The following is a 10,998-nucleotide window of genomic DNA, read 5'->3' on the forward strand; positions in this document are numbered from 1 at the left end:
GGAGGAGGAGGAGAGACGAGGGGAGATGGAGAGATGAATTTTGCTGTAGCTGGTTAAAATTCATTGGACCGGTCCATAATTCATGCATACACTCGAAACATACCTTTCCTGTGGATATGATGGATATTAGTAGGATGACAGGGATTTTCCTAAATCTGTTCAAGTAGATTTGATTTATAGAACAAGCTTTGGATTTGCTGGGTGCCAAAAGTTTTCTATAACACATAGGGTTAAGCATAGTTGACTGTAACCTCAATTGGTTAGTGATAACACTGTTGTTATATACAATATACTGTAAAGTCCATTAGAGACTTTGGTTTTTCCTTTAACTTGCCAAATTAAACAGGGAAACGACACCTCCCTTGATATAGTACAGTCTGGCTGGGAAAACCTCAGGGCCCTAGCTGCTGAACGACCCTCACACAACGTGCACCATAAAGCCCTCACCCCTACTGAGTGACTCTGGTCTTATGTGTTATTGAGCCCCCAGCAGAAGAGCTGGTGCATATTGTCCTCCACGCTTAAGGGAACCGTGTACCACAGTTATAACAAACACGCCTGTGGAATCAGACACCAATTACATATTACTTTACCGGAGTTGGATCCACCTCAGTCTAAATACGGTGTTTACCCTGAGTGGAGGAATGAGGGGAACAGAGAGAGAGAGAGAGAGAGAGAGAGAGAGAGAGGGCGGGATGGGGTGGAGGGGTGGAGAGAACAAGACAGAGAGAGACAGTGAGTGTGAGATCAGTGTCAGAGGGAGGTAGATATGGAGGAGGATGAGGAGAGTGCATCCTGGAACAGTGTGTATCTTGTGAGCAGCATGCTTTCATCCTTCCCATGCCGTGTTAGCTGGGTCCCACGGCGACCAGTCCCACGGCGACCAGTCCCACGGCGACCAGCTCTGATGCACTGTTAGGAGAACATGTTTCTTTACATTACCTTTCTCAGACCCCAAGACAAACACACACAGTGTTTGTGTCCAACACACACAGTGTTTGTGTCCAACACACACAGGCAGAGAAGAACGCACTTCTATGCAGATCACATCTTAATATACACTGCAGAGAAAATTGAGAATTTATCAAATACATTTGTTTTTCTGTTGATTTTTACGTAGTTTATGGTCTGCATTGCATTTTTCGTCGATAGGGACACTGTACTGGCATATGAGATCTCGAATCTCAAACCAAAGTGATCTTCACTCAAAATTCAAGCTGAGAGAATCTTGACCTGTCCAGCCTCCAATGAAATGATCCCAGTGTTGGAGGACTTTGTCTGTCTTGGACGGCCATGTTTGTTCGTAGTGGGAGCATGACCTCTCTCCGTATTATGACCACATCTGACCACATGCTGTCTTAAAAACAGTGCACAGTACTGGGTTTTGCTGGTAAGCTAATGTGGTTAGCCGTCTTTTTCAACATCAACCAAAACAAACTAAACAAGAAGAAGCTTTTAAACACATGGAAGTATGTGTTTTCATGTCATTGAGGAAAATGTTCAGTGTTTTGTGAGGTAGGGCTGGGGGTGAGGGTGGGGTTATGTATTTGATGAATACTTTTTGGAAACGGGGGGACAATTAAGTCAATGCTTTGGAGCATTTTTCAGTGGACATGAAAATACTCCGGCACACCTTCTGCTTGGTCCGAACTCAGGCTTGAATTGAAAATGCACTGGAATACTGCATGCCCCCTCGAGCTGAGGCTCATCAAACGTACCCACAGTGCATTTCGGCAGCACCAACCTCTCCCTTGTGACATGTGTTGCCTTTTGAAGCCACATGGTCTGATTGGAGCTCAAACTCACAGCAAAGCCTGTAGGTACTTTTGATCAAAGCTGCATGTAATGACAATGATTTTGATGATGGATGACGATGGTGAACGTGATCTTGAGAGTCCCTCGACGAGCTTCTGTGTGGCCCAGTGAAGGTCAAATCTCCAGACTAAGGTGACACTAAGACACTTCAGTAGGATGGAGAATGGCCGTTCCCACGCTGGGTCAGAAGGTTGGCTCCTGCACTCAGGTGAAGAGGAGGCCTGGGCTCTGTGTGGTTGGATACGGAGGTTGCCTGGTAACCCCCCTCCCTGTCTCCCCGTCCCTCTCCACCCCCACCTGCAGAAGCTAGCGGAGCCCACTCACCTCAGCTCCTCTGAGGGCAGCACGGTGGACATACAACCACCTGGAGACGGAGGGGAGTCCATAGAGCTGGAGCCAGAGGAGTCCCTGGACCCGGAGGCCTGCTTCACCGAGGGTGAGAGGGAGGGAGGGATGGGGGGAGGGAGGGGAGGGAGGAGAGGGATGGGGGGAGGGAGGGAGGGAAGGAGGGAGGGAGGGAGGGAGAGAAGGGCCAAGGTGGTCGAGAAGGAGGCGTTCAGGGAAATATGATGGCAGGTGAAAAAGGAAGGTTAGGGTTAGGGTTAGGTTAGGGTTAGGGTTAGGGTTAGGTTAGGGTTAGGGTTAGGGTTAGGTTAGGGTTAGGTTAGGTTTGTGTGTGTGTTTGAGTCAGGCTGGTGGGTAAAGAGGTTTTGGCCCGAGGTGAGAGGCTTGAAGGGAAAGTGACAAAGAGGAGAGGTGAGATGTCAGCTGAATGGTGGAAGGGTGAAAGACAGTCAGAGACAGATAAGTGTGTGAATCGCAAGACACATCTATCGATCTTCAACACTTTGAACTTGGAGTAGAGGGCACTCAAAAGTCAGACCAAAAAACAACACTGTCCACTTTATTTTCTTTATTTCATTCTGTGCTCTCCCTCCCTCTCTCTTTTCATGTGTCCCCCTCTCTCTCCGTTCTCTCTCCCAGGGTGTGTGAGCAGGTTCCAGTGCTGTCAGGTGAATATAGAGGAGGGCAGGTGGAAGATGTGGTGGAATCTAAGAAAGACCTGCTTCATCATCGTGGAACACAACTGGTTTGAAACATTCATCATCTTCATGATTCTGCTTAGCAGTGGAGCCCTGGTGAGTTTAGTGTGTGTGTGTGAGGGGGGTCTGTGTGTGTGTGAGGGAGGTCTGTGTGTGTGTGAGGGGGGTCTGTGTGTGTGTGAGGGGGGTCTGTGTGTGTGTGAGGGGGGTCTGTGTGTGTGTGAGGGGGGTCTGTGTGTGTGTGAGGGGGGTCTGTGTGTGTGTGAGGGGGGTCTGTGTGTGTGTGAGGGGGGTCTGTGTGTGTGTGAGGGGGGTCTGTGTGTGTTTATCTATGAGTGGATTCGTTTTTTCTTTCTTTTTACATATCTAGGTATGGATGAGTGCATATTAAGTGTGTGAGCGAGTTTATATAATCGCACTCCCTCGCAACGTGAAAATATTTCCTCTTTCCTGTCTCTAGGCGTTTGAAGACATCTACATCGAACAGAGGAAGAACATTAAGACCGTTTTGGAGTTTGCTGATAAAGTGTTCACCTATATCTTCATCTTGGAGATGCTTCTCAAATGGGTGGCCTACGGATTTGTCAAATACTTCACTAACGCCTGGTGCTGGCTCGACTTCCTCATAGTAGACGTATGTATATTAACGGGAACTTTCACTGACCTTTCTGGGCATGATTGTTCTTGTCTGCCGCAATGGAACCAATGAGCTGTTTCCAAACATGCCAACCCAGCCCACCTGACACTCTTAAGCATTTACATTACATTTACAATTAGCCATTTAGCAGACGCTCTTATCCAGAGCGACTTACAGTAAGTACAGGGACATTCCCCCCGAGGCAAGTAGGGTGAAGTGCCTTGCCCAAGGACACAACGTCATTTGACAAGGCCGGGAATCGAACTGGCAACCTTCAGATTACTAGTCCGACTCCCTAACCGCTCAGCCACCTGACTCCCTAGCAGACTAGACCAAAACGATTAAGCTACTGAGAATGTTTTGTTTTACTACACAGGTATTAACCCTCGTGCTGCCTTCGGGTCACATGACCCAAAGGTTCATAACGAACCATCGTTGTGTTTACCCAATTTTACCCAATACAAAAACAAATACAAATAATTTTCTTTTAACCATTCCAATGTGGGGGGTCTGAGACAGCCCGACAGTTAAAAGAAAATGCTTCACTTGTTTTTGTATGAGGTAAATTTGTCGCAATACGACGGTGGGTCACAATGACTGATGGGTCAGAATGACCCGAAGATAACACAAGGGTTAAACAAGTGTGTGGACTGCAGAAGACTGTTGGGTTTCCTTCCTCTCTCTCTCTCTCCTTCTCTCTCTCTCTCTCTCTCTCTCTCTCTCTCTCTCTCTCTCTCTCTCTCTCTCTCTCTCTGTGACGGTCTCCTCTGACCCTGCTTGTCTCTCTCTCTCTCTCTCTCTCTCTCTCTCTCTCTCTCTCTGTGACGGTCTCCTCTGACCCTGCTTGTCTCTCTCTCTCAGGTGTCTCTGGTGAGTCTCGTAGCCAACGCCCTGGGCTACTCTGAGCTGACTGCCATCAAGTCCCTGCGGACGCTGCGTGCCTTGCGGCCACTCAGGGCCCTGTCACGATTCGAGGGGATGAGGGTAAGGGTTGCTGTCACGGTTCGAGGGGATGAGGGTAAGGGTTGCTGGCGGACTGAGCAACTTGCTGCCATTTTGTTATGGAGAGGGAAACTCAAAGTAGCACAATGTATATTTATAGTTTCTTGTCAGGTGCGGTTTGTCATAGGTAAGACGAAATGCCACAACTGAACGTTATTCTTATTTTGTAAGTTGGTGGAGGTTTTGTAGGTCGTGGTTAATGTTTGACATTCTGCTGTGGTCTGACCATGGGAATCAACGATGAGCAGTGATGTCCTCTCTTTATGGAACGCTTGCTTGTGTCACAGTAGAGCTAGATTTCTAGAAATGTCTCTATGTTTCTGTGGTAGATCTTAACTTCTCTGCATGACCTGTTCCACATCCTGGCGGTTGGACTCTGTATTTATAAATGTGTTTCTCAGACATGTTTGTGGATGTTGCTTGTGGTTTTGCCTTTGTAATTTTCTTTGTTTTGTGTCTTTTTCATTTGCAGTAATCACATGTTGTGCCATCATCCTGCCTCTCTAAGGTTTCTTTTCTGTTTTCCTTTTTTACCTGTCAGAAATGATCTGTTGCACAGGCTCTCCCTCCTTTCCTCTTATAGAAAATAGTCGCTTCCTTACGCTGGAAGATTTGTGTCTGTAGTTTCTAATGTACTGAAGATCACTTTAAAAAATGTTTTATGTTAAGCCAATAATAGTTCGCTATTTTTATTGTTGTGTTTTTCAAACCTTGCCCACAGAGAATATCCCTGTGTCAGTGCTACATACTCTCCCTCTTAGTCTCAGTCTTAGTAATTCAGTGATCTATAAGGCTTCCCAAAGTATATGTGGTTCTGAAAGTTCATTAGATCTAGCAACAAGAGTTCTGTTCAGACTAGACGTGATTCCTCTCTCAAGCAGAGCAAACACCTTCCTGTGTCCCCTCTCTGAACCCCAAGCTGTCTCCCGCCAGTCCTGCGTTCCCCCGGTAACATGTGCCTCACAGAGCCCTAACCCGGCCACGTGTCGTGTGATTGGCCGCAGGTGGTTGTGAACGCTCTGCTGGGGGCCATCCCCTCCATCATGAACGTGCTGCTGGTGTGCCTGATCTTCTGGCTCATCTTCAGCATCATGGGCGTCAACCTGTTTGCTGGGAAGTACTACTACTGTGTGAACACCACCAACGATGAGACCATCCCCGTCAGCCTGGTCAACAACAAGAGCGAGTGTCTGGCTCTGGTCAACGACAGCGCCCGCTGGAAGAACGTCAAGATCAACTTCGACAACGTGGGGGCGGGGTACCTGGCCCTGCTGCAGGTGGTGAGAGTGTTTCCGTTCTTCGGGAGGACAGCGCTGGTCAAAGGAAGGCAGCAGTGTTTGAAGGATAAAAGCAGGAGGGCAGGTGGCATTATACATGGGGGGCCAAACAAGGCAAAACAAGGCAAATCTCTCTTCCCCCTGATTTTAAAAAGAAATTACTAAATGAACAGTCGCATCTTCAGTTGGTAAAGAGAGATGCCAGCTTTGGGAGGATAGTGCTGGTTACAGGAAGTACACAGGGGTGTAGGTTTCGTTAATGTGTCATTACATTGTTAATTAGGAAGTGTGTTGACAGGGATGTAATGTTAGAGTTGGAACACGTATCGCTGCCTTAGAAACAGCAGAGATGCTGCGGGCATAGGGGAAACGATTGGGTTGTGCTGTTGTGTGATTGAAGAAAAGGCTGTCAACCTTCTACCAAAATAACCCTCCTTCAGCAGGAGGGGCAGAACCTGACTGCAGAGAAGGCAGTTGACATCTAATCACTTGAGAGAAACCCCCCTGAACTCTTTCTCTTTTTCTGGCCCAGGCAACGTTTAAAGGCTGGATGGACATTATGTACGCAGCTGTGGACTCCCGCAATGTAAGGACCTTTCTTTAGCATTAGAGGTGGAATATCGTACACGGGACAAAGCTTTTGTAATATCTAGGTTTTGGAATGATCTTCCTTTTCAGTATGCATGTTGTTGGAGCCAGACTGCTGCAGGTTTGACGGCTGTGTGTTGGTGTTTCAGGTGGAGGATCAGCCGGAGTATGAGGTCAACCTCTACATGTATCTCTACTTTGTCATCTTCATCATCTTCGGCTCCTTCTTCACCCTCAACCTCTTCATCGGCGTGATCATCGACAACTTCAACCAGCAGAAGAAAAAGATGAGTCAGGATCCTACACCTGTCGCACGGCTCGATCACACATCTGGAGTTCCTGTGGAACTCACACGACCTCTACGCTCTGTGGCAGAGTGACGGCAGCTCTTAGAAGAGCAGTGTGGTTAGCTAATTGAAATGAAACACGTAGGGTAGATGTGCCTGCTTGCAGAAGGAAGAGGAGCTGCTGTGTCGGTCTGCGGGCCTTTCCAGACGGCTTTGCTGAGGCAGGGAACAGTCATCAGCTGTGGCAGTACTGAGGCAGGGAACAGTCATCAGCTGTGGCAGTACTGAGGCAGGGAACAGTCATCAGCTGTGGCAGTACTGAGGCAGGGAACAGTCATCAGCTGTGGCAGTACTGAGGCAGGGAACAGTCATCAGCTGTGGCAGTACTGAGGCAGGGAACAGTCATCAGCTGTGGCAGTACTGAGGCAGGGAACAGTCATCAGCTGTGGCAGTACTGAGGCAGGGAACAGTCATCAGCTGTGGCAGTACTGAGGCAGGGAACAGTCATCAGCTGTGGCAGTACTGAGGCAGGGAACAGTCATCAGCTGTGGCAGTACTGAGGCAGGGAACAGTCATCAGCTGTGGCAGTACTGAGGCAGGGAACAGTCATCAGCTGTGGCAGTACTGAGGCAGGGAACAGTCATCAGCTGTGGCAGTGTGTTTAGAAAACCTGCTGCTGACAGAGATTATACTGAATACAGCAGACACATGAGTCACCAAGCAACACCCTGCACACACACACACACACCCTCCAGCTCTCTCTCTCTCTCACCCCCCCCCCCACACACACACAGCTAACTCAGTTAATGTGTTCTGGAAGTGTGCCTTTAATTCAAACAGGAGCTAAACTGTATGCAAGGCAGTTCCACTGACACCCTCCAGAGGAGTGGAGCAGACAGAGAGAGCAGGAAGAAGAGGCAGGTTAGGGGGAGGAGGAGGAAGGGAAGGAAGGAAGGAGAGAAGGAGAGAGAAGCTTGGAGCCACAAGCTTCTGTACATTAATATGTGTTAGCAGGTGTGTGTGTGTTCACCCTCGAGCTGGCCACAGAGGGGTGTCATCTCTACTTATCCATCTAGCATCATATATCCACCAGGCACACACACACACACACACACACACACACTCACACACACACTCACACACACACACACACACACACTCACACTCACACACACAGACACACTCACACACACACACACATTTGAAACTCCAGGACACCAACTGTGTGAGTGCAGTACGTGTTTCACAGTGATCGTGTAGACGAAATTCTAACGGCCAGGACCGAGTGTCTGGTCAAAACCAGAATGAGTAATCACACCATATTAACCCTTCCTGGATGCTTATGTCATCAGGGCGTGTTAGCGACGGTGATTGTCATCAGAGTGTTTGACTGACTGTTAGCGACGGTGATTGTAACCAAGGTTTCTGTTGCGACCTTCACTTTGGAGGTCAGGACATCTTCATGACGGAGGAACAGAAGAAGTACTACAATGCCATGAAGAAGCTGGGCTCCAAGAAGCCCCAGAAGCCCATCCCCAGACCCACGGTACGAGGACATTCCTTATCAAACAACTAAACCCTGTTTCCCAGACACTGAGCCTAGCCGAGGGCGAGCCAGTCATCGTCCTAGATCATCTCCGATGATAAGATTTAGGTCTAGTGCTTAACCTACTCCATATGGGAAAACCCAGAGGGTATATGTCAATCTATAGCTTGAAAATAACGAAATATTGTTTTCTATTCTAGGGCCTGTATGTCAATAGCATCGCAAAGCATGCTCTGTTAGTTCTCTTCTTCTGCGTAAACCACAGGAAGCTTTTGTTTGTGTTTCCAGATTGTATACAACCGAAGTCTGATGCCACAGGTCCATAGACTAGATTATAAAGACTTGCAAAGATCCAACAAGGGCTTTTTTTCCTTTGATGTCTCATGACTCATGACAACATGTTGATTCTGTCCCTGTTTGTCCTCCTCCAGAACGCGTTTCAAGGCTGTGTTTTTGACTTCATCACAAAGCAAGCCTTTGATATTGTCATCATGATTCTCATCTGCCTTAACATGGTCACCATGATGGTAGAGACGGACAACCAGACTGAAGACATGGACAATATTCTGGACTGGATAAACCTGGTCTTCATAGTTCTGTTCACGGGCGAATGTGTGCTGAAAATGATCTCACTACGTCATTACTACTTCACTATTGGCTGGAATGTATTCGACTTTGTGGTTATAATTCTGTCCATTGTAGGTAAGAACATAAACAACGATTACATTTGAAACAATGTCATTTCCAAATATATTTGTATTTTCTAAATGAATACTTGACTACTGATGCAGTGGTCCCAGGTTCAAATCTTCCCTCTATGTCAAAATGAATATGTCATGTTACACTATATGTGGCTAATTTATGTTTTTGTTTGTCCTTTCAGGCATGTTTTTATCAGAACTGATAGAGAAGTACTTTGTGTCTCCTACGTTGTTCCGTGTCATACGTCTGGCTCGGATCGGTCGCATCCTCCGTCTCATCAAAGGAGCCAAGGGCATCCGGACGCTTCTATTTGCCTTGATGATGTCACTTCCCGCCTTGTTCAACATCGGCCTCCTGCTTTTCCTGGTCATGTTCATTTACGCCATCTTCGGCATGTCCAACTTCGCCTACGTCAAACGGGAGGCGGGCATCGACGACATGTTCAACTTCGAGACGTTCGGCAACAGCATGATCTGCCTGTTCCAGATCACCACCTCTGCCGGCTGGGACAGCCTGCTGGCACCCATCCTGAACAAGAGGGAGCCTGACTGTGACAGTCAGATGGAACACCCCGGCAACCTGTACAAGGGGAACTGCGGCAACCCCTCAGTGGCCATCTTCTTCTTCGTCAGCTACATCATCATCTGCTTCCTCATCGTGGTCAACATGTACATCGCCGTCATCCTGGAGAACTTCAGCGTGGCGACCGAGGAGAGCGCCGAGCCCCTCAGCGAGGACGACTTTGAGATGTTCTACGAGGTGTGGGAGCGCTTCGACCCCGACGCCACGCAGTTCATGGAGTACGGCAAGCTGTCGGACTTCGCGGACGCCCTGGACCCTCCGCTGCGCATAGCGAAGCCCAACAAGATCCAGCTGATCTCCATGGACCTGCCCATGGTGAGCGGCGAGAGGATCCACTGCCTGGACATCCTGTTCGCCTTCACCAAGCGCGTCCTGGGCGAGGGAGGAGAGATGGACGTGCTCCGCGGGCAGATGGAGGAGCGCTTCATGGCATCCAACCCCTCCAAGGTGTCCTACGAGCCCATCACCACCACGCTGCGACGCAAGCAGGAGGACATGTCGGCGATCATCATCCAGAGGAACTTCCGGAGCTACCTGCTCCGTCGCACCATCAAGAAAGCCTCCATCATTTACAGGGAGCAGCAGCGTGACGGCCTGCGGGACCTGGAGAAGGAGGTGCTGGTGGTCAGCAAGTTCAACGAGAACTCCACCTCGGACAAGATGGACATGACGCCTTCCACGGCCTCGCCGCCCTCCTACAACAGCGTGACCAAGTCGGAAAAAGACAAATACGAGAAGGACAAGAGGGAGAAGGAGGATAAGGAGAAAGACTTGAGGGAGAAGAAGAAATAAAGACGTAGAGAAGTAGGGCCGTGTGGAGGTTTGTGACGAAGGGTATCTTGTTTACAAGGGAGGGAGGGCTGGTGTTGTTAGTGTTGTTAGTGGGTGGATGGGTGGTGTTGGGTGGAGGTCTGGTGTGGGTGGAGGGCTGGTGTGGGTGGTGTTGGGTGCTATGCCAAACAAATATAGAGGCTACAAATCCTGGGACAGGTGACACAAAGGAGCTTTGATATTAAAGACTGTTTTCAAGTGGTCATTCGGTCACGAGACTATGGATGATCTCCTGTTAGATATCCAGCCAAACACTGCCATGCTGGAACACGACAACTCAGTAAAGGCTGTTTGCGAAACGCTTGTGATTTTCCTATTCGGTGTGGTTCCTCTCTGACACACTTGAGTGTAAACTGTTAGCTAAGTTGTGTGTAGCTAGTGCTGCTGCCATTCTACATCCAGTGTCTTGAGTTGAGTCGCCGTATGACTCTCGGTTGTTTCGCGTTCGCGTTTCCTTTTTTTTTTTTTATGAAAACGAATGTTGTTACCCGTTGTGGAACAGAGAGAATGTGTTCCACATGTTTGTGTCCACAAATTCACACAGCGACAGAGTGCAGCGACAAAATAAATGTATGTTTTGTAAAGCAGATGAGCCCTGGATTTCTCCTGCCCCACGGTGCTTCCAGCCCAGACAGGTTGAAATCTCACACCCCTGCAACGAAGGACAGATAGACACAAGCCCAATATC

General features: G+C 48.6%; 1 protein-coding gene across 3 annotated transcripts in view; it reads left to right on the forward strand.

The window, feature by feature from the left end:
- Nucleotides 1–10,403, forward strand: part of scn1lab (sodium channel, voltage-gated, type I like, alpha b) — a 29,766-nt gene extending 19,363 nt beyond the window's left edge. For all 3 annotated transcript variants that reach the window (XM_062446288.1, XM_062446287.1, XM_062446289.1), the window contains exons 18-27: nucleotides 2,119–2,251; nucleotides 2,800–2,954; nucleotides 3,319–3,492; nucleotides 4,357–4,479; nucleotides 5,502–5,777; nucleotides 6,307–6,360; nucleotides 6,512–6,649; nucleotides 8,091–8,195; nucleotides 8,627–8,897; nucleotides 9,079–10,403. In XM_062446288.1, coding sequence (XP_062302272.1) covers nucleotides 2,119–2,251; nucleotides 2,800–2,954; nucleotides 3,319–3,492; nucleotides 4,357–4,479; nucleotides 5,502–5,777; nucleotides 6,307–6,360; nucleotides 6,512–6,649; nucleotides 8,091–8,195; nucleotides 8,627–8,897; nucleotides 9,079–10,271 — 2,622 coding nt within the window. In that variant the 3' untranslated portion in view covers nucleotides 10,272–10,403. The remainder of the gene's footprint in view (nucleotides 1–2,118; nucleotides 2,252–2,799; nucleotides 2,955–3,318; nucleotides 3,493–4,356; nucleotides 4,480–5,501; nucleotides 5,778–6,306; nucleotides 6,361–6,511; nucleotides 6,650–8,090; nucleotides 8,196–8,626; nucleotides 8,898–9,078) is intronic.
- The last annotated feature ends 595 nt before the right edge of the window (nucleotides 10,404–10,998 follow it).

This window comes from Osmerus eperlanus, chromosome 21, assembly GCF_963692335.1.
Source record: "Osmerus eperlanus chromosome 21, fOsmEpe2.1, whole genome shotgun sequence".
NCBI lineage: Eukaryota > Metazoa > Chordata > Actinopteri > Osmeriformes > Osmeridae > Osmerus > Osmerus eperlanus.